Source organism: Leptonychotes weddellii, chromosome 9, assembly GCF_054177405.1.
Source record: "Leptonychotes weddellii isolate Sample4059 chromosome 9, ASM5417740v2, whole genome shotgun sequence".
Lineage (NCBI taxonomy): Eukaryota > Metazoa > Chordata > Mammalia > Carnivora > Phocidae > Leptonychotes > Leptonychotes weddellii.
In genome coordinates, this window is record NC_138377.1 from 75,364,894 (window position 1) to 75,391,464 (window position 26,571).

The 26,571-nt window shown below is 51.6% G+C and overlaps 3 protein-coding genes across 13 annotated transcripts in view; 1 reads left to right on the forward strand and 2 right to left on the reverse strand.

Annotated features, from left to right (window-relative positions):
- Nucleotides 1-3,103, forward strand: part of STARD9 (StAR related lipid transfer domain containing 9) — a 123,086-nt gene extending 119,983 nt beyond the window's left edge. For 5 of the 9 annotated variants that reach the window (XM_081830971.1, XM_081830974.1, XM_081830973.1 and 2 more), the window contains 4 exons: nucleotides 22-224; nucleotides 441-538; nucleotides 703-861; nucleotides 1,409-3,103. In XM_081830971.1, coding sequence (XP_081687097.1) covers nucleotides 22-224; nucleotides 441-538; nucleotides 703-861; nucleotides 1,409-1,510 — 562 coding nt within the window. In that variant the 3' untranslated portion in view covers nucleotides 1,511-3,103. Of the gene's footprint in view, nucleotides 1-21; nucleotides 225-440; nucleotides 539-702; nucleotides 862-1,408 lie in introns of those variants that run through there. The other 4 variants (XR_014148591.1, XR_014148592.1, XM_081830972.1 and 1 more) reach the window with 3 other exon arrangements.
- A 1,902-nt stretch (nucleotides 3,104-5,005) lies between these two features.
- On the reverse strand, nucleotides 5,006-17,347 carry CDAN1 (codanin 1). 3 transcript variants are annotated; one of them, XM_031026392.2, is made up of 28 exons: nucleotides 17,216-17,347; nucleotides 16,504-16,988; nucleotides 16,070-16,273; nucleotides 15,702-15,871; nucleotides 15,488-15,601; nucleotides 15,327-15,405; nucleotides 14,812-14,932; nucleotides 14,530-14,639; nucleotides 13,975-14,064; nucleotides 13,212-13,287; nucleotides 12,498-12,703; nucleotides 12,066-12,186; nucleotides 11,783-11,929; nucleotides 11,508-11,674; nucleotides 11,072-11,159; nucleotides 10,755-10,844; nucleotides 10,541-10,595; nucleotides 10,188-10,324; nucleotides 10,001-10,104; nucleotides 9,597-9,755; nucleotides 9,160-9,223; nucleotides 8,875-8,953; nucleotides 8,565-8,713; nucleotides 7,330-7,437; nucleotides 7,138-7,201; nucleotides 6,789-6,970; nucleotides 6,458-6,565; nucleotides 5,006-5,810 (listed from the first exon to the last, which is right to left on the reverse strand). In XM_031026392.2, the coding sequence occupies exons 1-28, from the start codon at nucleotides 17,303-17,305 to the stop codon at nucleotides 5,685-5,687; spliced, it is 3,693 nt and encodes a 1,230-aa protein (XP_030882252.2). In that variant the 5' UTR covers nucleotides 17,306-17,347; the 3' UTR covers nucleotides 5,006-5,684. The 3 variants fall into 3 exon arrangements, 2 of the variants coding, with proteins under 2 accessions (XP_030882252.2, XP_030882251.2); XM_031026391.2 differs by having other exon boundaries at nucleotides 16,070-16,276; XR_014148594.1 differs by lacking the exons at nucleotides 5,006-5,810; nucleotides 6,458-6,565; nucleotides 6,789-6,970 and having other exon boundaries at nucleotides 8,612-8,713; nucleotides 16,070-16,276.
- Nucleotides 17,348-19,174: 1,827 nt separating this feature from the next.
- TTBK2 (tau tubulin kinase 2) overlaps nucleotides 19,175-26,571 on the reverse strand; it is a 103,094-nt gene continuing 95,697 nt past the window's right edge. Inside the window, exon 14 of the mRNA XM_081831853.1 lies at nucleotides 19,175-26,384. Within this exon, the coding sequence (XP_081687979.1) occupies nucleotides 25,922-26,384 (463 nt within the window). The 3' untranslated portion in view covers nucleotides 19,175-25,921. The remainder of the gene's footprint in view (nucleotides 26,385-26,571) is intronic.

Below are 26,571 nucleotides of genomic sequence, written 5' to 3' on the forward strand. Positions count from 1 at the left end.
CCCACCCTCGGTGTTCCCCAGCTATCAGGGTGAGGAGCAGGAAGTCCAGCTTTACTACAAGATGTTTTCTTCTACTCGGCATGGCTTCCTGGGGGCAAGCCTGGTGTCCCAGCCACTGTCGCACGTATGGGCAGCTGTGAGTGACCCCACCCTGTGGCCGCTGTACCACAAGCCCATCCAGACAGCAAGGCTGCATCATCGAGTGACCAACAGCATCAACCTGGGTGAGCCCAGGGAAGACTTCCCATGGGCCGTGGCCAGGGGACAGAGGGAGCAGGGTTGGAGGCAGCCCTCTTGGGAGGCCAGATACTCCGACAACCTCTGGATCACTCAGGCTAGGTCTGCCTGTCAGGTTGCAGAATGGTGGGATATCGGGGGTGCTTCTGGGCTGGGAAGTCCGTCCACACACCTCCTGACTCTCCCCATTCCTGACCCTCCAGTATACTTGGTGTGCAATACCACCCTGTGTGCCCTGAAGCAGCCGCGGGATTTCTGCTGCGTCTGCGTGGAAGCCAAAGAGGTGCCTGTCTTGCTGGTGGTAAAGACACTGTGGGCAGACCTTGGGCTGGAGTGCTGGGAGAGGCAGTCATCGTGGGCATCAGGTCCTCTGGGCAAAGGAGGTTTGGGCGGGCGTGAGGATGGCTTAGAGGCTGGCTGCACTGAGCCTGTCCCTGTCTGACCGCCATCACTCTCTGTCCCCAGGGGCATCTGTCTGTCCTGGCAGCTCAGTCTGTTTATGACACATCCATGCCGAGACCTAGCAGGGAGATGGTCCGAGGCGAGATCCTGCCCAGTGCCTGGGTCCTACAGCCCGTCACCATGGAAGGAAAGGAGATCACCAGAGTCATCTACTTGGCCCAGGTGATCCTCCCTGTGTGGCTGGCGGCACGGAATGCCTTAGTTTGGCCCCGGCACCCCATGGGAGTTTTCTCTTGAGCTGTTCGACACCCTTCAGTGCCCAGGCCTTGTGTCCCAAGAGCCGGAGACTCGGGCTTCTTGAGTCACAGTAAGGGGGCGGTCAGTGGGGAACTGAGGCAGGAGGGGGACAGAGTTGCTCAGTCACCGAAGCGCGCAGCGGCCTTTAGCCTCTCTGTCGCCAGCGTCCTCCGGAGATAGAGGAGTCATGACAAGGGAGGAGCCGCAGCCTCCGCAGAGCAGAGCGAGCACGACCCGGTCTGTTTCCTCTCTGCTCCCAGCTCCCCACCGTGACCTTCATCAGCAGGAGGGGAAGCCCGTGCCAAGATCTGAACAGCAGAGCCCAGAGGCCTGTAAACTCTGGAAGCACAGACAGTTGGAGGAGCTCTTCCCATCACGACAGCTTGGGTGGCTCCTCGTGCCTGTCGGGTGCCTGGCACATTCTCCCACGTCCGTTCACACCTTCAGCTCTTCCCTCTCTGCTTAATTTCAGGTGGAACTTGGCGCGCCAGGCTTCCCCCCTCAGCTCCTAAGCTCCTTCATCAAACAGCAGCCGCTGGTGATAGCCAGACTGGCTTCCTTCCTTGGTAGTTAGCATCTTCCCGTCAAGATGATGCTGCAGAGATGCAGGCCCAGGACGCGCCAGTGATGCGAGGGTGGCTCTCGTCACTGTGCCACGATGCAAGGAGAGGCCAGGCTGCCGGCTGTGGCTAACCAGGCAGACAGCACTCAGACCGAGCTGCCGGCAAAGCCCCATCAGTACTTGGGTCACAGCTGGCGCCTCTGCAGAGTGAGGGGACCTGAGCTCCTGGCCCTGGCTGGCCAGAGTGAAAGAAGCTCAACTCACCGTTTTGGACTTCTCACCTTTCTTTCCTGTCCCTGGGACCCTGTGGCAGACAAGCTGCTCGAAGACCAGGATAAGCGAACTGGGAGAAGGCGGGACTCTGGCACCAAGCTTCCTTGCTCTGCCGGCCCAGCCCTTGGGCAGGGAGGGAAGCAAGCAGCCATTGGCCAGGACTCCTCGGAATCTGCCTCCAGCGTTCAGCTCCACTGTGGAATGGAGTATTGGAAAATAGCAAATCCGAAAAATGGTTTAAAAAAACAGCTGCACAAACCACAACAATGTTCAGAATCGTTTCTCCTTAGGTTTTTTACAAAATGCTTTATTATTAATTTTTGCTTCCCCCACCCCTTCCTTTCCCTCACAGGAGAGGACAGTTGGGTCTTTGCCTCCTTCAGAGTATTGAGCAATGCTCAGTCTTGGAGCCATCACTCCAGAGCTCAGAATGGGAAGACCATGGTAGAAGCAGGTTGGACAGATTTGGGGTCAAGGAGGGGAATCTAGCTCTTTGAGGAGGGGTGGGGGTGGGCAGCAAGATGCTGGCTGCTGACAGGGCAAGAGGAATTTCAAAAAGCTGAAAAGTTGCTTTTCAAAGACTGGAGAGAAGATACTAGAACTCCTAGAGGAAGTATGTGATTTGTTAGGAGGAAACTCAGTTCCGTTCCTCACCTCCCTCAGAGCCTTGGCACCAGCCTTCAGTGGTCTCTTGAGCATCCGTGCTGCTGGGGTAGGATCGCTATTCTAGGAGGGGGTGGGGAATGGGCTTGGTTTTCTTGTACCTCAGCCTGGCTGAACTTGAGCTTTGAGTATTCTGTATGGTTATGTGGAAGTGGTTGGGGTGGGAGAGAGTCCCAGCTTCCATTCTGGTGCCTACAATCTTTGGTGGAAGAGGGTGACCATATGGGGTTTGAAAAGATGTGGTGAAAAGGTCCGTTTCTGTATGGTACAGCACAGATTTCTTTAGAAGTGTTTGCAGGATTTTTTTTCTTTTACCTCAGATTGTTACTTATGTAAGATTGATTGAAGGCTTTTTAAATTGCCTTTATTTTTTTTTTTTTAAGATTTTATTTATTTATTTGAAAGAGAGAGAATGAGAGAGAGAGAGCACATGAGAGGGAGGAGGGTCAGAGGGAGAAGCAGACTCCCCGCCGAGCAGGGAGCCCGATGCGGGACTTGATCCCGGGACTCCAGGATCATGACCTGAGCCGAAGGCAGTCGCTTAACCAACTGAGCCACCCAGGCGCCCTTAAATTGCCTTTAAATGTATTTTTCTGGTTAATGTTTTTGGTATATTTAACACCCTATTTATGTACTCACATCTCTTTTCATATAAATCTCTTAAGACTATTGATTGAAGAAGTCAGAACACTTGCAAATTAGAAGTCCGTGGTGTCCTTTCATTTAGTGAAGACTACTGTATCATTTGAGCTCAGAATTTAGCCTCAGTATGATGATGGCAATGAGATGATGATGGCAACAACTGCTCATGGCCCTGTTTCAAGCTATATGGTTCACACTAATATACTGAGTTCTTGCCATGAGCTCAGCAGGACTTTGCTTGTGAACAGCAACCCGAGCAGTTGGCCAACTGGAGCCTGCTGGAGCCCAGATATGCACCTGAGAGAGGATACCAGAGCAGGCACTGCCCTGCATTGGCGACCACAACCCCCTGGAAGGAAGCTCTTTAACAGGTGAGCACCTCTGGGCTTCTGGGCAGAGCCGCCATTGGGAATCTGAACATATGGGTTGCCCAGAGGCGACCCTATCCCCTTACTGTGAGAGCCACACACCTGGCCTGAGTCAGCAATCTAAGGAATATTGTATTCAAGAAAGTCCAGGGACCCAGCTCTAAATGATCATGAGGAAGTCAAATTTTGGTTTCGATGGGTGGCGCTCAGACTTCATCAGAATCACCTGGAGAACTTGTTATACCCCAGAGTTTCTGACTGACTGGATCTGGAGAGGGGCCAACGTATGTGTATTTCTAGGAAGTCCTAGGTGATTCTGAGGCTGCTGGTCTGGGGACCACACTTTGAAGACCACTGTTTTAGACAATTCGTAGAGAGAGCAGATACATAGAAAGGGACCTGTTTCGTTCACTAGTTCATTAGCTGCCTGTGCTTCCTAAGTTTATCTTGCTGCCTAGAGAGTGGGCCTTTAAGATTCACACAGGCCCCTGGTGAGTTTCCCAAATTGGGCCCGTGCTACACTGAACTGAGTGGGCTTGAACCCAGCATCCGTGGGGCTCCGGGCTTGCCTCCGGCCCTGCCCACCTGTCCTGAATCCGTGGGGAGCTGCCCAGCTGCAGTGGCTGCTGCTTACCTTGGGGCTCAGCTTCCCAGGGCGGTGCTTGCATTCAGCCACACCTAGTGGGCACACACAGATAAAACCCTCCTTGAAACTATTTTGGTTCCCAGGCATTCAGCACTTCTGAATTTGCTACAGTATCAAATGGATTTAAAGGACAAAGATAAAGTCCTTTGAAAATGAAGCGATTGTGCCAAAACCTGTGAAAGGAGCAACTGGGAGGAGAGGTGGGAGGGAAGGCGCCAGGACCAGGTGGTGATGGAGGGATCCTTCTGTGCTGCTGGCCCCCAGGAAGGACTACCCCCCAGCTTTCCTAAGGTACCGCAGCAGGCCCCCTTGGCCCAGAGAACCTGACGCTTCCTTGGGTCGGCCTCTTTTGACAGCTGTGCACTTTTCCCCCAGGAAGTACACATGGAGGAACAGACAGGAGTTTTGCAAGACATTTCCAGAGGGTTCCCGGAGTACCGTCTCCTTCTTCCAGCACAGCCTGAGCCTCTCTGTCTGCGCTGCTGATGCAGAAAGACCATGAATTTTACAGGAGCGAACTTCATGCACATTATCAAGGTAGTGCTTTTTAGTCAAAAATCAATGGATCAGTTAGAGACACACAGAATACTTCTGAGCCAAACCACATACCCCCAGCCCTAACGAAACAAGCCTAACAAGAGCTGCCCTGCCATCTAGTTTGTTAGAGAGTAGCTGGTGAGTGGAGACTTTGCATGTTAACTTAACCTTAGAGGGAGTTGTACAGAAGTCACTACTATTGGCAAGGAGTTAACAGGGCCCCAGGCTCTGATATGAGGGAACATTTAGGCATTGCTAAGTGGCCAGGCCATTAGTAGAGCTCTACCCTGTCAGTCCCCACCTTCAAGCGCACCTGGGACTTTGCAGCCTGCTAAAGGAAAGGGTCAGGTGAAAATAACTAAGACAGGAAGCCCTTGATAAAGAAAAGAGTTTATTTTAAAAAGCTCTAATGTTCTGCCCTGTGCTTGGCCCCTGGATGGAGCTATGGCTGAGAGTTAGTACCTGTACAGGGCTGAAGGCAGAGAAGGTGCAGGGTCAAAGCTGGGTTTCTGGCGGGTCAGCCCCACCTCACGTATTGTGCATTTTTAAGGAGATGGCAGGCGGTCCAGCTCCTGGTGGTAAGAAAATGTCGACTCCCAAGATTCATGTGTTAACTTTACCCACAAGTTAAGCAGAAGTCATTTGCCTCTGTCATGATTTCCAAACCACAAAGTTTTAAGGGACAGTGGGGTAGCAGCAAATGGGGCTCAAGTCCTGTGTCGTCAAGCCCACACGTCATTTAATAATCCAAGTAATAAATGCCAACTCTTCTGCTCCAGGACTGGAGTCTCTCTCTAGGCTTTGCCATCATAATCCTGAATCAGGTGAACTCTCCTCCCTGTAGGACTCGGGTGGTGAGCCTGCAGTCGGTGGGATGCCAGGCAGCCCCACACTTCCTTCACACATGAGCAGGAGGCCTGACTACAGACTTAGCTACTCCTTCCTCAGCAAGGGTCAGCAGTGAGCACTCAGAGGGGGGCATGGGGGCCTCCTCCTGAGGCATAGTCAGTCAGCCGGGGTTCCGGTCAGACACCCAAGACACGGCTGCTCCCCAGCCCTAGCTCTGGGCCAGCACAGTTCCCCGGTTTGTTTGCACCAGCTCACAAGCTCTTAGCTGGAGTTCTGGCATGTGGGGCTCAGCTAGAAACAGGTGGAACAGTGTCGCTAATTCTTCGGAGAAGTCCTGGAATAAGCAGAAAGATGACAGACAACACTGACTGATACATAATTCTGGATGGTACATCCTTTCTATTAAAAGTCAATCCCCAGTATCAAGCCCTAGCTAACCAGTGAGTAGACAACCTTATTTTTTCCCACCTGCCTTCTACACCGAAATGGATGTGACCCCTTTTCCCATGAGTACTCTGGGATGCTCAAGTTCCAGCAGGGAGAGTGAAATCTGACAGCAGACTCAACCATGGAGTGACTACTTCACCACCACCATGTTTCGTCTTGACAAACCGTAGGAGGTATAAATCATTCCGCCCTAGATCACAATAACTTTAAGTACCAGCTGAGATTAAAATCTAGGTTATTCTGATTTTAAAAACTCCTGCTCACTGTGCCACGCTGCTTTCCAACTAACTACCTGCCTTCCCTCTTCCCTCCCTCCACGGACACAGTCTTTCATACAACACCCACTCAAATGTGAAAAACGCCCTCCAGAACAGCCACGCCATTTCAGGGTGGTCCTGAAGATACCTGACAAAATCCACTCAGATTTGGGAAGATCCTAAGAATGCCTGGGCCCCATCACTTGCCTCATTTCAGGATAAAAGGGCATAGGACTCCTGTTCTCCAGCTAGGTATGAGAATATGAGGACTCCTTACCTTTGGCCACTGGGCGTCACGGAGGCTACCCAGGCAGGCCTCTATCTCTGTCCGTCCCATGAGCCCTTTCTCTACCAGCTCCCGGAGCAAGAAGAGCAGCAGGTCCCACTGCAACACACACGGAGGAGGTCAGGGTGGCTAGGACCGTACAGCGACCCTGACTGATCCAAAGGACAGCAAACTGCCACAGAGGCTGCCTGGAGCCCATGCTAGCGTGTCAAAAGAAACTGAGCATGGCTGCCAGAAAGGGGGAGTAAAGGAACCCCACCCATGGCGGTGGGATAAGCACAGGACTGCGGAGGGCTAAGGAGCCTGACTGCCCCCGGCTCACCTCTCTTGGCCGAGTGTCCGCCAGAAGCCCCACGTTCCTTGGGCTCAGCAGCAGCTGCAGCGGAACCGGCACCCGAAAGTCGTCCTTCCACAAGGAGAGCAGCACGTGCAGGAGCCTTCGAGCCTGACCCCTCTCTAGCCTGCGCGGGGCCGGGGGCCCGAGGACAGGGATGTGGTCTGCCACTATGGGAAGAGAAGAAAGCCCAGCTTTAAGAGACATAGGTAGGGTCCCCTAGCTGGCCCCTGGGAGGAAAAAGGGAACAAAGCTCCGTGTATCTAATCTTGCTTGTACCCGGCCCTGCGATCTGGGAGATCCGGCAAGAGCGTGATGTCATGAAAAGGAGCCATACCAAGGAGGGATGCTAAGTCCACAGAGCACTTCGCCAGATGCTGCTCCGCAGGTGGGCACAGGAACTGTGGGGAAGAGACAGGGGGACCCTGGGCATCAGTACCGTCCTTAGAGCAGTGGCCCCGAGCCGCTGCAGCTCCGGTTCGTGGGCACCGGACAAGGACCCCCAGCGGAGCATCCCACTGCGGCTCACCTGGCGGCACTGCAGTGTCTGGCCCAGCTGGCCCAGGAGCTGCTCCAGATGGTCCGGAGAGACTCCCTCCTCGGGGTCCCGGGGGCCCACAGCCAAAGACAGCACATCCTGGAGGCAGTAGGGGTGGAAGCAGAGTGAGACTGCATACCTGGCTGGCACCTAGGAGGCCACAGAGAACGTGGCCTGGGGCAGGGATCAGCCAGTGGAAAGAGGCAGAAGGAAAAGGAAGACAGGGCCCCTGGATGAAGTGGCGGGTTCAAGGTGCCTTAGACCTGGGGCTCGGGCAGACCGCACAGCTGGGAGAAGCAACCATGTGGACGCCATGCCTGAGAGCTCAAGATGTCCCTCGTCCTGGGACAAAGGCGATCCTAGCCAATTCCCAGACAGCGCCTTACTCTGAAAACACTTAGGGGAGCCGTCCTGCTCCATACACAGTAGATTTTCTCTCGCGCGCGCTTCTCTGTTCATCTTCTTGGGAGAGTCCGGCTTCAGCAGGGAAAACCAGTAGCTACTGGCCACTTAGCCTTCTCTTCTCCCTCCTGGATACTCTCCCTCTTCAGTCATTCCTCCTTAGCCCTAATCCTAATCTTTAGCCCCACCCAGCAGTAAAGAGTTGAGACTCTGCAGGCCATGACGCCTCTGCCCCAACTACTCCACTCCGCTGCGGCAGCACAGTAAGGCCCTAGACGGTTCAGAAGTGAACAAGTGTGGCGTGTGGCTCTACACTAACCAGCGGCAGGCTGCACTGGGCCCCTGGGCTGTTTGCTGACCCCTACTCTAGACAGGCTCTCAATTTTTCAGATCAAGAGCAATGGTAGTTTATTCTTACCGTCTGTAACTAAATAAGCATCACCTCCCACAGAGGAGAACGTTTCTGAAATCCGATCCCAAAAGCAGGTAACTGCTCAGAGACTTTCCTACCTGTTAACACCAGACAGCCCCTCGTGACCAGGCTCCCGTCGCCAATATGCAGCCCCTCCCAAACTTGCCCATCTGCCCTCTTCCCCTTTTGGGTGACTCAGGTACCAGAAGTCCGAGAAGAGCAATGAGGAAAACCATTCAGTTCAGCTCTGCCCCACCGAACCCCATTCAGTCATGACGGACACCGGACTAGCTGCACAACACAGAAAGCGGCTACATGAAACACTGCGGCGGACGCAAGGAAGGAGGGAGACCAGGAAAAGAGCAGGGAGAGGGCAGAGGGGAGGGGCGCAGGGAGGAGGGGAGCTGTGTACTTTGATCTCGGAGATGAGGTGGGAGGGGAGGGGAGCATGGTGCTCACAGGCTCGGGAGCAGCCCCTCCGCTCCCCCCGGGCAGCTGCTTCGGGACCCTGGGCTCGAAGTGTGCGACTCACTGCCGCCTTCACCTCTCTCCTGATCAGCGCTGCAGGTCAAAGGGAGAACAGAAAAGGGGTCACACCACATCAACCCATGCCCTGCACCCTTTCCAGCTGCCTGGTGTTCCATCTCCCCCAAGGGCCTCGCACTTTCTGCCAGTCCACCTTGGAACAACCCGGCCAGCCCTCCCCGGGGCCCGAACCTTACCTGTGATGTTGGCTGACAACCAAGCACAGGCTTTCTCTGTTGCAAGCCCCACAGCAATGTTCTCTGCGCTGCTTAGAACCTGTGACCCAGAAGAACTGCAGTGTTAGGGGCCCGGGGAGGCTTGGGGATGACATGAACATGTGAGGCGCACCCAATGCCGGGACCAAGCCATGGGCCTGCCTGTCACCAGCAGCCTCACGCACACCCTCGCGCACGCACGGCCCACGGCGCACCTCTCCCACACCAGACACTAGTCTGCGGGCTCTTGGCCTCCTCCCTACTTACAGCTGCCGGGGTCTCCTCGGGAAGCAGCGCCCGTACGGCCCCAGGGCTCTTCTTCTGACAGAACCTGAAAGGAGACAGAGGCTGTCAGTGATGGCTAGAGATTTCAGCCTGGCTCACAGAAGGAAAGGCCAAGTGTACCCATCACCTGAGCTAGGAGGGCTCTGCCCTGGGGAGGTGTTGCGGTGCGGGGGGGTGGGGAGGAAGAGAAGCACTGTCAGCCCTGGGCCCACCCCTGATCCCCGACGCTGGGAGGAATGGGACCCCCAACCCCCCACTCTTCCAAATTCAACTTCGGACTTTGGGACCTAAAGCCCAAGATATAAGCCTACAGAGGAAGCAAAAGAACAAGGGGGGTTTGGCGAGCACATGGAATAAAGGAGAGGAGTGTGAAAAAGTCAGAAAAAGAAAAGCTGAGAGTGGGGACGAGGGTCTCTTACTCCCGCCCCCGGGTCAATGCCTGGGCCCCATGGGGGCACAGCTGGGAACACAAGATCTCCAACAGCTGGGCTGGATCTCCCCCGTCCTGTCCCTGTGTCACCAGTTGCTCTTGAAGAAGCGACTCTGCCTGGCGCACCAGATCTGCCACCAGTGTGGCCCTGTAGCAGGGACAGAAAGGCTTGGAGGTAACTAAGGGGGCTGAATCTGAAAGGGGCTACAAATCTGGTCAGAACTAACTTCAAAGAACTTTAGCAGTTTGAGCCTCCCCACCACATCCTTCCCCTCAAGCTAACTTGCCTCAGCCTGGCAACACGACGTTAGGAGATTTCAAGGGGGAAAATATAAGGGAACGAGCCTGGCACCCTCCACATCTGCCTTCCCGACCCTCTGAACCCACGCTCACTTGATGTGTTTGACGCAGTTAGAGCCAATTCTCTCCGCCACAAACTCCACAGTCCTGCGCAGGGAAGGCGGCTGGTTGTGGAAAAAGGCTTGGGCCAGCTGTGCCTGTCGGGGGTGGGGGCAACAGTGTGTGAAGAGTTCCCTTTCTCTTCCCTGCCGGGCGCCCCCTGCCTCTACCGGTCCCTTACCTGCAGCCCCTGGGCAGTCCGGGGAGGCTGGGCTCCAAGGCCAGTGGTGGTGGTGGTGGGAGTGATCTTCCTCACAAAGCCCCCACTCCGCCCACTGCTGCCCGACACCCATGATGCGAGCAGCTTCCGGAGCTCTCCTGCAGCAGGGAAGCCCAACTACTTAGTTCCAGAGCCACCCCTACCCTCCCAGGCCTCTTGGATGTTAAGTATTTGTGGAGTAAAGATGCTGAAGCACCCGGGGAACGCCTAAGAAGAGAACAGCGTATTAGGGTGTCGGGCCTACGGGATGCCTGCTGGGTACTCATCAAGGGGCAGACCGAGGACCCTGGGCGGCGGAGGACCAGTGTCCTCACCAATATAGGGGCAGCAGGTGTAGAGCAGGTGCTGGTCCACCAGAGGCATGCCATCCTGCGGGAGAGAAGAGAGCAGAGCTAAGTAGGCAGGTTTCTCTTCCTTCCCACTGTGCCAGAAATGGGACAGGGAAGACAGTTAGTCTAGGAACGCCCAGCCTGCCTGCCTCCTTTGTTCCTGCCACCCCCATGGCTCTGGCCGGACCCCAACACTTACCAGCCCACGCTCTGAAGCTACTGTATCCACCTCCAAGGCATCCCACTGACCCTCTTCCAGAAAGAACAGGTCCTCAGGGACCGTGGGAATCTGACAAAAGACCAGGGCAGCGTGAGCGCCAGTCAGCACTACAGACATGCAACACACAGACCCTGTGGTTCCAGGAGCAAAGCAACACCATGGGGATTCCCACACCCGCTCTAAACCTCCATCTTCTGGCCCTGACCTCGTTCAGACTCAGACCTCCCCCCACTCCCCACCTCCACCACAGTGGCTGCCTCTCCTCCCCAATCTGGATCTTCCCTCCCTCTACCAACCTGGAAAAGCCAGCCCAAGACAGCAAGCAGCAGCAACTTGTTCAGGAAACACATCTCCCCTTCGCTTTCCTTTGACAAGACCAAGCTCCTAACAGGTACATTTGTGCCAAGAAAGAAATGGAATGGAGTGAAAGAAAGCTATCAATGGGAAAGTAATTCTCAAAAGCAGACCAAAAGGGGACGGCTGTCGTGCAGGTGAGCAGGATCTCCTCACCGCCCTTTCCCAGATCTGTACTCCCTCTCAGCTGGGCCACAGGAGGAATAAAAAAGGGCCAAAGTGCAAGGACCCGCCTGCGGTCTGCTGAGGACCCCATCCTGCATCCCCGCTGGGGGTCAGCCTCGGCCCAGGAGGCACAGGCCCCCAGCCCTCCTCACTGACAGCAGCCTCAGCAGCTCTCCCGCTCCCCGGCTCCAGCCCCGCCCTTGCCGCACTCACCGGTGTAGGTGCAGCAGGACGGTGAAGATGCTGCGGTAATAGTCCAGCAGGGGCACGATGTGGTCGGCGAGGGAAAGGAACTCCACCAGCCAGGGCACGGTGAGCACGGCTCGGCGGGCCCGCAGCCCCTGCTGCAGCAGAGCCCGCACGTCCAGGGCAGGGGGCACCTGGCGGGGCAGGGCTTGGTCAGGGGGCAAGGCCGGGGGCCGGACATACCCTCCAACTCCAGGGCTCTGGGGCCCCTCCCAGCCCTCCTTACCAGAGCCCCCATTCACCTGGCTCCTCAGGGCCAGAATGGAGTCCTGGAGCTCACGGGTGGGGGGTGGCTCGGGCCCCCGGTATGGCAGGAAAGCCACAAAGCCCAGGAATTTAGCCAGAAGCCTCAGGCTGAGCAGCACCATGGCAAACTGCCTCCGTTCACCCTGCAAGGGATCAGGGAAGTAAAAGGTCCTAAGCATAGGGCTTCTAGAATAATTCTGAATCTGTTACAAAGTTCTTGAAAACAGCCCCTCCCTCCTAGGTCAGAACCCTGTACTCTGCCTCATTCCGCTTTCTAACCTGCCAGTCCACGTCTGACTCCCCGTCTTCGTCGCTAGGCTCAGGTTGGGGCAGGGCAAGGCTGTTGAGCTCCCGGATCTTCAAACTCAGACTGTCCATGAGATGCTGATTAAACTGGAAGCTAGGAAGGAGACAAAAAAAAAAAAAAAAAAGACTGGCAGAGGTGTAGAAAGACCCAGAATAGAGAAGAGGTGCTGCAGACAGAAAGGCACAGTGGGGTAGAGAGGGAGGCAAAGGAGCAGTGAGGTTACCTACGTGGGTAAAAGAACGAGAAGGGAAACGGAGGCAGAAGTGTGAGCTGGAAGGAGCCTGGCCATGGCCCAATCCCACCCTGTTATATTCCAGGACAGGAGAAACAACTGTTGTCCTTCTGGAAAGACAAACCTCTCCGGGCCCCAGCCCCACTCCCTGCAAGACACAGGGGACCTTTACCTGCTGGCGCTCAGGATGAAGTCCCTGAAGAAGCCCTGACAGCCTGGGAAGGTGGGGGGTGGGCAGGGGCCCCCGCTGCTCTGAGGGGCCACGAGCCTTTCTTGTAGGCGCCGCAACCGCCCCAGCTTGTCAGCTCCAAGCATACTTAACACATCCGGAGCCTCCCCCAAGACAGTGCCCCCAGCGCCACCAGGACTCTGACACATCTGGGGCAGCGGAAAGAGGAGACAAACAGAAAACCCGTAAGTTTGTTCAGAAAGAAGGACTGAACAAAATAGGGTGGAAGTAATGAACATTTAGGGAATGCCGACCCCGCCATCAGGTGCCACAGATCTGTTTTTCAAGGTAGGGATGATACTGTTTTATAGATGAAGAAGCTAAAACTGCAAGGTGAAACATTTGCCTAGGTTCCCCAGAGCCAGGATGTGAAATCAGGCCTGAGTCGTACGCCAGTACTCTCTCTACCATGGCACCAATCGAAGGCAAGGAAGTAGTGAGAGGCTGAAGGAGGGCAGGGCGTGCAGGGCATGTGACAGAAGGCTCTGGCTCCTCTCTGGCTGCCTGCATTTTGGCCACCCCCCACAAAGAGCAGAACTCCTCTTCAAACTCCAGCCCAGGACCTGCCTGGCTGTCCGCCCCATCCCAAAGTGCCAGCCATTACTTGGCTGCCTTTAATATCTACTGTCCACTGTAATCTCCTGCTGGGGCCATTACCTGGAGAAGTTGTTTCTGGAAAAGCCGAACAAAATGGCTGTGGCTGCAGGCTGCAGAGAGTTGACCCATCATGGCTCTGAGGCGTAAGAGGCAGGAAGAGAATGTGAGGGAAGGGGGAAGGGGGCAGAAATCTGAGAGAACGAGCCAATCCTTGGGCCTTTCAGTCCTTTACCAGGGGCCCGAGCAGACCTTGGCCAGAGCTGGCCAGCACAAGGATACAGGAACAGGTAAGGGACACCTTCCTCAGCACCAAGATCCCTCAAAGCTAGAGATACACTTAATGCGACAAGAAATAATACCACCCCTCTCATCTTCAGTACACTGGGCTCCAGTGAGTTTCATGACCCAAGTGGAAGGTAGATCCCTGGACGGAGGATATTCTCTGTGCCTCATGTAGCTATGCAAAGTTCTCAGAACTGCTGAACTAGATGATGGAGAAAATGGAGGTTGGAAAGGGTCTAACCAGTGACTTGGACCAAGTAATCTGGCACTCAAGCAATCTGGAGAAAGGGCTTTGCACTTATCTAAGCATTCGCCATCACGGAACAAGTCTGGGTCATGTCTGAGTGCAAGGAGCTGGCCCAACAAATCCCTTCTGAGTGGGGGCAAAACTGCCAGTAACTAGAGATTAAGGTGCACAGAAGGTAACGTCCGTGGGCTAGGAGTGGGGGAAGAGGCCTCCTCCAATCAGCTACCCGAGCACCCCTAAGCTGCTCACTGCCAGAAGCAAGAGAGGCAAGGTGACCAGTGTGGGAGCACCTACCTGATCCTGCTGCCCAAGCCCTTCTCAAAATCCCAGCCAGGCTCCTCATGCCGATCTTCCCACTCTCGAAGCACCTCAAAAAACACGTCCCTGACAGACATAAGAGTGCCTGATCAACGGAGGCGCAGCTGACCTCACCGACTCCCAGCAGTGCCTTCTCTAGCTCAGAGGGACGGAGGACAGGACTATCCGCAGCCCCATTCCTGATCCTCCCCAGAGTTCTCTAGGTGATGACAACGCTGCAGACCCAGCAGCAGCACGCCACACGCCTCACAGACCCCGGGGCACAGCAAAATCCGGTTCTGTCTTGTTGAAGAACCCTGTGACTAAAGTCATACACCTGTGAGAAGGCTGCCTAAGGGCGGAGGTTCCAGTCCACGGCAGGAAACAGGATGAAGGTACGTGCCCATTCTGATGGTTGGAAGGAAGGGCCCAGTGGTGCTAAACTACCACCTGTTAGTGCCAAACTCCTAGCTTGTATGAAAACAACAAAGGCTGCCTATCCCAGAGAAAATGCCACCTCGTTCCCTCCCCAAAGTTCCCTTTTCTTATCACCTCTGTTTTTTAAAAGTATGAAAGGCTCGGTCACTGGAGAAGTTGGCACGATTGTCTGTTTCTGGCTGAAAGGAGACAGCTTGAGCAGAGGGTGGCATCGCCAGAGAGACCTAAAATATGGCAGTGACATTAGGGACTGAAACCCTCCCAGGTCATGCTCAGAAAACGTCACCCCCGCATTCCGGCCCGGGGTCAGCCCACGTGACACCAGAGTGGCGTGCGCCGGGCTGCCTGAAGCACGAGGCTGGGAACGGTCAGGTCCGGGCTAGCTGGGCTCCCTACCTTGGCAACACTGCCCTCATAGGCCGCTCGGAGGCGGCCTTGCAGAGCCGGTGAGAAGCACAGCAGCCGCTCGTTCTCGGCCAACAGCTTCAAGGTCCCTTTGTCCAGGTAGGAAAGAACCCTACAGGGACAAGAGCGCGCATGACTGAGAATGGGATGCGCTGCAAATAGGAGCCGGCACCTGCACACCCCAGAGAACGTCATCTGGAACGTGGAGCAGGATGTAAGGCAAAGTCATGGGCCGAGCGTTTAAGATGCTGGAGGCAAGGGGGCAGGAAAGAGACCTCTGGAGCAGGGAAACAGACACAAACCCGAAGGGCAGATGCCAAGGCCACAGGGGGCAATTTGATTCTTTCAGGGGTTAAATTCATAGCCTTGACACAAAATGACAGGCTACGTGTAGGAAAAGGCCCAGGGTCACTGCACCTGTGTGAAGCACAGCACTTACCCCAAGTGGCCAGAGAAGCAAATGGACAATGGCAATGAGGCTTAAATGCCTCGCTGGGGAAACTCACTGAAACTGATGCTCCAGAACCTGCACTGCAAAGAAGACACAGTCATGGACACTCTGGAACAGTGGGCTTTCCAGGGAATCTAGAAGGATAGTACCAAGCTGTCAGTTAAGAACTGTTTCATCTCCAGCCCTCATTTCCCAAAAAGAGGCTTGCCCACTGACCTGGTGCTCCTGGAGTTAGTTCAAGGTCACTGTCCTTGGTGGCCACCATCCTCCGAGCAGTAAGGAGCTGAAGGACGAAGAAAAGCTCCAAGAAGAGGTTTGGTACCAGGTTCTCTGGATAGAAAAAGAAACCTCAGGGTGTCAGGCACCATTTGGAATCCTAGCCCGCAGTTCCGCAAGCATCTCCACTCCAGCACCCTTTGCTCTCACCCACCAGCAATGCATGAAGAGTAGACGAGGGCTATCAGCTCCAGGCGCTGGCGGGAAGACACTCTGGCAGGGTCAGCGGGTTCAGCTGTGAGGCTTCCTGTCCGGCTGGGGAGGGGAGACCCCAATTCTGAGGTGGGACAGGTGGCAGTAGGTGACTGCTGCAGCTGCTTAGAGCTATGGGGACAGAGAGATGTCAAGAGCAGTTCCCCTAGCTTCCCCCCAACAGCCACACTCTGGTTCCTCCAGAGCAGACGTCCACAGCCCAGGAAACAGACCCAGGGCTCCCTGAGCGGGCAAACCAATCTCAGGGAAAAGCCCTTCAGATCCCCCAGTGGGAGGAAGCTGACAACCCAGGGAGTGGCAAGGTCATACCGCTCCTTCCTGAGCATCTCCCGCTCCTCTTGCAGACTTCTGCACCCTGGGGGAAGGCCATGGCCCCAAGGGCTAGTGTCCGGGACTGAGGGTTGGGAACTGGGGACACAGTTGATTGGGGGTGAGGTGAAGCAGGTCTTGGGCTTGGAGAGTGACCGCTCTTCGCTCACCGGAGTTGGGTTGATCCGGCGTGAAGGCTTCGTCCTGCTAAGTAGCCACGGGTTTTTCTCAAATTCCCATCTTCAAACATGTCCCCCTCACCACCTCAAGGGCGGGGGCCCCTTGCGAAACGCCCTTCTCACTACTGTGGTTATCTCACCCCCAACCTTCGGGCCATTCCCACGCTCGGCTGCGGAGCGCCCGGCCCTAATTTCCTGACTCCCCTCGCACAGCCTTCGTGCCCACCCCGCTCGTCGGGGAGGGCTGATTCTCACCCTGCAGGGCCCGGGGGAACCGAGCCGACGGGAGGGAACTCCTCCAGGTTGCTGAGGTTTGGCGGATCAGAGCGCGCGAGGCTGGGGCTGCCGGGGCTGCCAGAGCCTTTGGGCCTCCGGCCCCCGGCCCAAGGCTGACTCTCTCCGCCGACCCCCTCCTCCAGGCCCCCGGGGCCGCGGCCTCCCCGCTCGCGACCCGGGCCCGGGCCCCGCCTCCTGCCCCCGCGGCGGGCCGAAGGGGCGTCGGCGGCGCTCGAAGGCTCAGTCGGGGGGAAGAGCTGGCTGCGCGCCCCGCGGCCGCCCCGCGGCGGGCCCCCCGGCCTCCCTGGCAGAGCTGCCGAGGAGCCCGGGGCCTTGGCGGGGGTTGGGGGGCCCTGCGGGAGGACGCGGCTGCTCTGCTCCCTCAGGAAGTTCAGCAGGAACGGCACGAATTCCTTCCGCAGTGGCCGGAGGGAGCTCAGCGCGGCCGCCTCCCCGGGGTCATCCTGAGGGAGAAGCGGCGAGGGACGAGAGGGTCAGCGGCCAGCCCGGCGCCACGAGCAGCCGGGACCGCAGTGCGCGCTGAGGCGGGCGGCCCGGGCAGCGGCCCCTAGTTGGAGCGCACTCGGCCCGGGCTGACAGCCAGGCACCCGAGAGAAAAGGGACAGGAGGGGTGGTAGCTCCCGCGGAAAGCAGACTCGGGTCAGGCCCGGGGGTGTGCAGTCGCTGTTACCTCCGAGGTCTGGGCGCTGCGCGCGATCCACCGCACGGCCTCGGCGACCGACACCTCCTCTCGCAGCAGCGACTCCAAAACGGCCGCCATCCCGGTCGGGGCGCTTGAGGGCGATTGCGCAGGCGCCGGCGCGCCACGGGCGGCCTCGGAGGGGCGGGGCCGGCTCGCGGAGCGACCGTTGGGCCGCGGCGCGAGGGGGCGGGGCGGAGGGGCGGAGCCCGGGCTTCCCCGGGCTAAGGTTCCGCTCAGTCCTTGGGTCAAGGCCCCGGCTTGCTCCGCCACTCCGGAGCACAGGCCCGTGGCCCGCCAGGTACGGCCGCACCGCGGTCGGCGAGGCCCAGCTCCGGCTGCCCGGGTGCGCGGGGCGACCTGCGGGGACTGGAGGACATGACTGGGGAAACCGAGGACCCGGGAGAGCTGCTGGACGGTAAAGGTGAACAGTTGTTGGGAAAGACACCTGCCTTATCTTCTGCGATAAGCACACCCTTTTCTTTCAAAAGTTTAAGCTTTTTTCTTTAAGATTTTTTATTTATTAGAGCACAGAGGGAGAGTGAGAGGGAGAAGCAGACTCCCCGCGGAGCAGGGAGCCCGGCTCTGGGCTGCATCTCAGGACCCCGAGATCATGAGCTGAGCCAAAGGCAGACGCTTAACGACTGAGCCACCCAGGCGCCCAAGAGTTTGTTTTCTCTATTCAACCGTCACCACCCTAAAGAAGTTAGGATAAAATTAGCCTAACCTCTGACCTTGTCTTTCTCAAAGGCTGAGTTTTCTATGCCCTGGCTCGTGGGCATCCACTGGTTTTCCAGCAGCCACCATCAACTGATCGACCATTTAAGACCTAAGAATTCTTGCAAGGACGATTTTTAGAATCTTCAGGCCGCAACCCTTAAAGTGCCTCAGGTGCCCACAGAATCACCTGTCTGTATCTTTACCTTACACCAGGTTATTATTTCAACTGCTTTGCAGTTGAAATGTTAAGAGGCACATTCTCGAGTTATTTCTTAATTTCTCTTATTTGGAAACACATGATAGGCAGCTCTTTGGATGTTGCTACTCACTGAGAGATCAAGAAGGGGAAACCAGGCGGGGAAAGACAGATGGCCCTAACATTCCAGGTCAAACCGCACAAGGTGGGGGGGAAGCAGTGCCCATGTGAGTGCCTCCCGAGACTTCCTCTGGTTCAAAGAAGGTCACAGGTGGACAGGAGAGGGTGGTGGGGAACAGGAATGACTCTAGCGCTTCCTGCAGAGGAGAAAGTACCTTCAGCCAGAGAATGAAGGACTTAAAGGGAGCTCTTAGCACTTGCCAGTTTTTTTTTTTAAAGATTTTATTTATTTGTCAGAGGGTGTGGGGGGGGGTCACACGCAGGGGGGAGCGGCAGGCAGAGCAGGCAGAGGGAGCTGAGCAAGGAGCCCGATGTGGGACTCGATTCCAGGACCCTGGGATCATGACCTGAGCCAAAGGCAGACGCTTAACCGACTGAGCCACCCAGGCATCCCCAGTTTAGTTTTTTTTTTAAAGATTTTATTTGAGAGAGAGAGAATCTCAAGCAGATTCCACGCTCAGCGGGGAGCGGGACATGGGGCTCGATCCCAGGACTCTGAGATCATGACCTGAGGGGAAAGGAAGAGTCTGACACTTAACCTGCTTAAGCAACTGAGCCATCTAGGCACCCCTTAGCACTTGCAGTTTTATTACTTCACCTTCAGTTTTATTACGTGGGGAACCATCTCCTGGTATCCCAGAACTCTGGCTTTTATCTGCAGGGGTTCCGAACACCTAGTTTCTATTTAGTCCAGTGCTGCTTTTTCTAGGTCACTTCTGGATGTGGAACTGCATTTTATAGCAACATCTTCTGTTCCCTGTTGATTTTGTAACCTCTGGTGCATTCAATAACTTTATTAAATTAGAAAAATATTATTTTCCCTTTTTGAAAGCAAACCATCACACAAACAGAACTAGAGTGTGCATGCGGAATGAAGATTTTATTACTAGATTATAAAAATAAAATACAAAATAATTTTAAAACAGAACTTAAAACACTGTACAAAGCTTTAGTATGATACAAATGGGAAAATTAAATAAATAATTACACTTTTATGTACAGATGGCCTATACAAAAGCACTCCATGTTTCTGCCAATACTCTTATGTCCTTGGTTGCCTGAGCAAAAATGCATAAAGAGGGCTGCTTGGAGGGAAAACGACAATACAATACCTTTGGAGGTATTTCAAAGAGCAACTTCGTATCACTCTGGTTTCATGAAGAGGAGGAGAAAGGGAGAAAAACTGTGGGATTACTAGTCTTCTATCCTAACTTACTGGTTTTGCTCAACAAGAGACTTCTTCTGGTTTGTGGTTCAATCTGTTGTAACAGCTGCCAGTAGTTCATAACTTTCAAGAATTGTATCTAAGTCAAAACTAGATGTCTCCCCCTCTTTTTTCCTAAAAGCTGCAAATCGGTAAGTAAATGACCCAGTGAAATCAGCGCTGGCAATTTTAGGAATGGGAGTCAGGAGGGGGACGGAAACTGTGCAGGAGGGAGTGTGTGGGCTCAAGCATGGGTCATCTGATCAGTTCTCTTCTTTGTTCAATTCACTCAGTCCAATTTCGGAGCCCCAAGTGGCAGAGTGTTGTGTTTCTTTCATCTTCTTAACTGTATTTCTGAATGCTTTTTACCTTAGTGAACTAATTTATCTATCTTGTGAATCATTTAAAAAGAAAATAGTTTTGAAAAGTCCTAAGGGCTTTCCCCTCCCGGGGTTGCTCCCTAAGATAAATCACATTCAAGCCCTGGTCACTTTTTTTATCGTGGGTGAATGAAGAACAAAGCCCAGATTCCAAATATGGGGAAATGCTGTGAATGCATTTGTTAAGGATTTTACACTGTGTACTCTAAGGTGAGGAGAAAGAGTCATATGGCAAGGATAGTGTATATTAAAAACTAGGGTTTACTCAATGTTTTTAGCTGGGTGAGTGAACACTTCTGTACACAATATGAAACAGTATTAAACTAACTGAAGAGAGAGGTAAAATTCCTATCATTAGTGTGTAAAATTATGTCACGGGCTCAAAGATCTGCCTCATGGAATCCTATTCTCTAGGTCGAGGAACCCAGAACCACTGGCCCAGGGGTACCGAAGACACACAGCAGCATCACTGGTGACACGTACAATGCCCACACTGTCACTTCCAATTTAACAGGCAGGCTCTGTTCAAGTTCCACAGGATCCTGAAGGAAAAGGCTTCACCTTCTTTACATGTCTCCTCAGACCAAAGATCCAGCAAAGTGTAAGGAAATATGCAAATCATTACATGACTAAATCATTACTTGCTGGTTATTCAGTTTTTTGAGATCGTGGTATAACCACAAAGTGATCTTGATCTTGTCCCATACTTTCATTTTCTGATCCAGATTTGCTCAAGGGGAATAATTAAACATCCAGCTTACATTTTGAAAGTCAGAGCAGATTATCACAACTCAATTAGACAATGTACTGATGGGCCAAGACTCTGTCATCATTTCATGTCCAGCCAAGGATTTCTCAGGGACTGAGGTGTGCAGCATCCAGATTCCCCTTTAAATTCATAGGGACCCTAGTTCCATGTCCTGGAGTTACCTAAGAACTACAGGACTTCCCCAAACACCTCCTGCACATCTCCCTTGCATTGTCGATAACAGATTCTGTAGGCTCCCAAGACTATCTGGGTTAACATTCCCCTAATTCCAAAGGGGCAGCCCAGCTATTGAGAAAATCCAATGACAGATGTTTCCACACTCCTCCCCCATCCTCCCAGTGTACCCCAGAGCTCTCCTAGATGACAGCAGGGGAGTGGGGTGTCCGAACCACCACCTGGGGGTTTCCATGCACCACGTCCTCCCGTGTGGTCTGAGGAGCTGCAGCTGCTGCACGTTCCCTTCTCTAAGTTCTAAATCGACACCTCTGGATTCAGGACTCGGGTGACTATTGACCTGTGGGGACTACCATAGTGGTTACATACCTTAATCCTGTAATACTTTTTGTGTGAAAACCTAGATAAGTAACTCTTCCGCAAATAAACTGTACAGACCCAAACTCAAGCAAGTTGAGTAAGTCCGCTGTCATCAACCATTCTAGCTCTCCTCAGTGATACAGGTGCCAAAATATGTCCCCCTTTAGGCAAAGTCCCAGCACATCTGTGGTAAATGCACATAAACAGAAGTGGGCAGAATATAAAAAAGTGAATGCAAACAACTTAATTCCAAAATACATGAACATGACAGAAGAAGTGATTCTCTAACATACGCCATGTTTTGATAGATACAAAGAAATGAACAAAGTTTTAAAATGTGAAAACTTTGATCTCCAAGACTAAATCTAGACTTATCTACAAATTAATATATTTCCAAATAGCCAGACTAAGATGCATTTTTTCCCCTAAGCCTAACTCTGAATTCTGGATCCTGTTTCTCCTATTGCCAATTTCTAATGTTAGATTAAGAATGTAGTTCCTAGAACAAAGAATCCTCTAGGGAAGAAGCATCTGTTTTTAATTCAAAGCTATCGGGTACAGGAAAACTAATTATAGTTTTAACTATCGGTGTGTTGGTTTATAAAACATGCACCAATGTACACTTTTTCCTTGTAGACTGAATGCAACCATAGAAACATCTGCATAAAAATCTGTGGCCTGGAAGGAATCTATGATGATTATCAAAGAGCCTCAAGTTCCCCTAGTGGCTAGGAGCTGAATAGAGATACTGCACGAGTAGTCCACTGAATCAGTAAGCAGCCGGGATTTGTTTAGTATTTTAAAGCAAATAATACAAAGTGGATAATGACAACAGTGGGTATCAATTATCATGTTGCTACTTATCTAGGACTGGACTGACTTGGTAACTGTTACAAAAAAACATTCACTTCGCACCATGCAACTTAAGAAATGCAAGACCAGCTTGCACACCGAGGTGGGAATGACAGCGCTCGCCTGAGACTTACCATTCAAAGATGTTTACAGTCTGTGCTTTAAGGTTACATTTGATATGATCCAATTTTCCTTTGTTCGCTCTACATTAAAGTTAAATGCCTTGATGCTGTGCAAAAGATGACCAGGTGAAATACTAATATTTCAACCCATCTGTATACCCTGGAGATTTGGCGGCATAATGTAAGAAGAATGCTGTCTACAGGGACTGAGCTGGTGCGAATCCATTTTCTGCTCCACCCAAGTAACTCCAGAGACTAGACATGGCAGGGTAAAGGCAAGTATGACTAGGGTTGCCATCGTGCCTTGAGAGGAGAAACCAGGAGGCACTTGATTTTCAAAAGATAGTTTTGACTTTTGCCCCATACTACTTTTAGTATAGTTTGGCTTGACTTTAATTAATGGCCGTGTCCCTCATCTTAGGTAAAATAACCAAAGTGGTTTAAAATTACTTGGATGATCTATGTTTGTCACTGAAATCTGAAATATGCCATCACTAAAAAAACCCAAAATAAATTAAAAAAAAAAAAGGAACTAAAGCAACAAACAACTCATTCTCTGTATCATACCTTAAAATAAAACATAATAAAAAATTCTTGTGCCAAAAATGTTTTGCTCAGGGCTGCCAACTTCTCTCTTTTTAGCCTAAGACACTGAACATCTAAAAGCACAAACTATGCTTTTAAAAACCATAAGTAAATCTCTATATGATAGTACTTTTAAGTAGACCTATTGATACATATGATATAACTAGTCTGTTTTCTTTTGAAAGTATCAGAGCTGAAACATCTTTGGTTAACTCTTTCCTCTACATGCAAAATAAAGTATTCTTATACACCGAGGCTATTTCTCTCTGGATATGGAGTTCGTAGGTGCCATCTAGAAAAGGGGGCAACACAGTGGAAGAGTTGGGAGAAAAACAGAAGAAACCAAGAGAGAGAAAACACCCAATTGCCATGTTGCCATCACTGTCTGTTTTGACTGCTAGAAAAGAAATACCAATAAGAAATAACACACACGGGGCGCCTGGGTGGCCCAGCCGTTGGGCGTCTGCCTTCGGCTCAGGTCATGATCCCAGGGTCCTGGAATCGAGCCCCGCATCGGGCTCCCTGCTCCGCGGGAAGCCTGCTTCTCCCTCTCCCACTCCCCCTGCTTGTGTTCCCTCTCTCGCTGTGTCTCTGTCTGTCAAATAAATAAATAAAATCTTTAAAAAAAAAAAAAAAAAGAAATAACACACACACCACAACTATAACCTCATTCGCTTTTCCAGTGGTTATGAAGGGCGCATTTCTGACGACAGGGGTCAGGATTTAAAGCTGGCTACTTTTAGCACAATTTAGCTAATACAAGGGAAAAAAGAAGTTAATTCCTTAATTGTAGATTACTCCCTCACCATCCAAAAAATAGTGAGGTGAAAAGAGGAATGTAAAATGGCAATTTTTAAGAGATTTTTTTCTTTAAATCAATTTATATCAGACCCATGATTATCATCCCAGCTTATCCCCTTTAACCATAAGGACAGAATTATGTGATTAATGTGACAAATTTTTGAGCCAGTATCACAAGCCTGACCCGGTAATTTTTTCTCCTATTAACATCTTTTAAAAGTGAAAATTAAATAACCTATCTTGGCTTGAAGGCTGCCAACCCTTGCATTATACACAAAGAAGGCAAGAAGAATCTGAAGTGTCCCATGCCAAGAACATATTTTCAGAAAATGAAGACAGGCAAGGCCCAAGTGTATGCGAGGCACACAATAAAAAGGAATTTCACCATCTGTGATCTTGAAATTACAAATGGAGAATGAGAAAGAATGAGTTTATATAAGCATATGTTTCTCTATATATTTATAAATATTTATATCATTTACCATGAAGACATGCAAGTAGTGTTATAGCAACTATTATACAAATATCATACAGAAGGACTGGTCTTCCAATATTACAGTTGCTTTAGTTAAACAGCAAATATGTCTTATCTATTGCATTCCTCTGTAGTGCTTGAAACCGGAGAGAAATTAAGATTCCACACTATGCTACATTTCTTACAGGAGATCGTATAGGACTTGATAGGTGTTTGGAGTTTCGGTTTGTTCTTTTTTTTTTTTTTTTTTTTTAAAAAGCTCAACACAGATAAAGAGAACAAGAGAAGTTCAGTGCAGCTTCAGGGCAGCTTTGAGGCAGCATTAGAATGTATTTGCTTGGTGAGGAAATATACTTTTTGTTTTGTTTTGTTTTGTTTGTTTGTTTTTTTTCCTGTTTTCCAATTCAACCATATTAGATTTGGCAGCAAACACAAGGTCAAAGAGAAAGCACAGATGTTTGCTAGAAGGCGAATTTCAACAGCAAGCAGACCAATTTACCTGACCTCAATCAGGTCTTTACAACACAAAACACCTACAGAGTAGAAAAGAGCCCATTTGAAAAATCTAGCATAATTTACTTTTGCCGGATTCCTGTTAGCAGAAGAGTGAAATTAGAACAAATATGCTCCTCCTCGCAGCTTTATAAATTGAGGTTACAAGGAAATCAGGTCCAAAAGCCCAAATATTCAAACTAAAGCACAGGAGAAGCAGGTAATAAAACATTAAAAGATAAATATTGAGCCTAAATTTATTTCCCCAAATACTCATTCCTTATTGGCTAAATGTATATAAAATACAAAGTTTGAGGATTATAAGCCTCAACAACGTACCTGATTTCTGTTTTTCTTTCTAAATCTCTAAGAGCATAAAGTCACATTGCACAGCATTATACTTCCCTGGTATCATCTTGGAGGTTGATATTGCAAACAGTCAGGATGACTGGAGAGAAGACCTAAGAAAGCAAGGTCTACTCTGGTCGGTCTTCCTTCCACAAGGAGGAAACAGAGGGGGAGAGGTTTCTTTTGTCTTGAAGGGTATTCACCCCACCCTGTCCCTCTGTCCCCAAAGCTCTAATGCCTGTGCAGTAAGCTCTGTTTCCACTTCTCCTTCCTTTACCTAAGTTTCAGTAGCTCTTTTTCACAATAAAAATATACCGAGTTAAGAACTGTTAACTTACTTTTTTCTGGTCCACAGAAAAATATTAGGGGACTAAAAACACAACTGGACTTGAAATTCTCAGCATGTGCTGCTAAAAGCATATTAGAATGCATTGTTAAAATAAGGGAGATTGCATCTGGGGAGATAACTTTAAAAACTGAAATCCAGGAAGGGTAGTAGGAGTGAGGCAAAGTAAAGGTGTGAACTCTCAATACACCAGTAAACACACACAAGCCTCGGGGATATGAGCACTGGCTCCCCAGCAACAGACTGGTTACATATCCTCCTATCGGAGCAATTCTGACTCTCTAAGGTTGGGAAGTTTTGAATGAAAATATTAAAACAAGAAATTTCACTTTTGCTATATAATCTTTAACAATGCCTTAAAAAAACAGGCCAAACCCCTTAAAATTCCATTCCATTTCCTACCGTCAACTCTTTTGTTTCAAAGGCAGCTGAAAAATGAGAGTTCATTTAATCTCCCCCATGGATTTTGCTGGATTGCCCCTTCCTATGCAAAGGCATTGATCCCTGACCTGCTTGCTGCCTGCCTTAGGTAATTCCTTATCATATATTTATGTCTTCTTATAAATAATTTATCATGTTACTTTCTTTTGCAAGAGAAGATCAACACTGATTTTTTAGAGACAGTACAGGGCCACACATGCATCAGGTTTAGGAGGAAGATCTCACACCTTTCACAGAGATGCAGCCCAGCTCCTATCTGCTGAGTTTAGTAGCTGACTTACTCTTCCCTGGGGGGGCTTTGGTGCCGGCCGAGTGGTGGTGGAGGCTGCTGGATCCTTTCAGGCCATTCTTGCTGGGTTTGCAATGCTCCTGTTGGCAGGACCTCCTGGAGGAGGAAGATCCTGAGTGGCTGGGAGGTGACTTGCTTCTCCCCAGATGCGGGGATGAACTCCTCTGGTCATGGTGGGGCCGTCCAGCCCTGGATGGTGAGGAGCTGGACGTGCGAGGCAAGGAAGAGCTTCGAGGAGAGGCACTGGGACTCCTGCGGGGGACAACTGGACTCTTGGGTGGCGTTTTTGGATTGTGAGGGGATCCTGGACTCTTGCACTGAGTAGTGCTCCGGGGCTTCTGAGATCCATTTTGAAGAATTTGGGCCAGGCGGGAGAAAAGGTCTGAGTCGGAATTGCTACTCCCTAGGACTTTATATCTGCGGAGCCTTTAAAAGAACAGAGAAGAATTCTTTTCATTTTAATTCAAGTGTGTCCGGAAAGTCACAGCGTCCTAATGATAACGTATATAGTGCGAGTCAAGTCAGTGAACACTGGAAACAGAGTTACTCTTTCACACACCAGTTGTAAGAGCCTGGACAAATTACTTAACCTCCCCCCCACCTTTTTTTTGAG

What these genes read in the sequence shown, in the direction of transcription:
- CDAN1 (XM_031026391.2), bottom strand. Translation starts at nt 17,305, where the DNA reads ATGGCGGCCGTTTTGGAGTCGCTGCTGCGAGAGGAGGTGTCGGTCGCC. An exon ending in GCAGCGCCCAGACCTCGGAG is followed by an intron (nt 16,989 to 17,215) that starts GTAACAGCGACT and finishes CTTCTCCCTCAG; the next exon opens with GATGACCCCGGGGAGGCGGC. An exon ending in TAGCTTCAGAGCGTGGGCTG is followed by an intron (nt 10,596 to 10,754) that starts GTAAGTGTTGGG and finishes TCTCTCCCGCAG; the next exon opens with GATGGCATGCCTCTGGTGGA.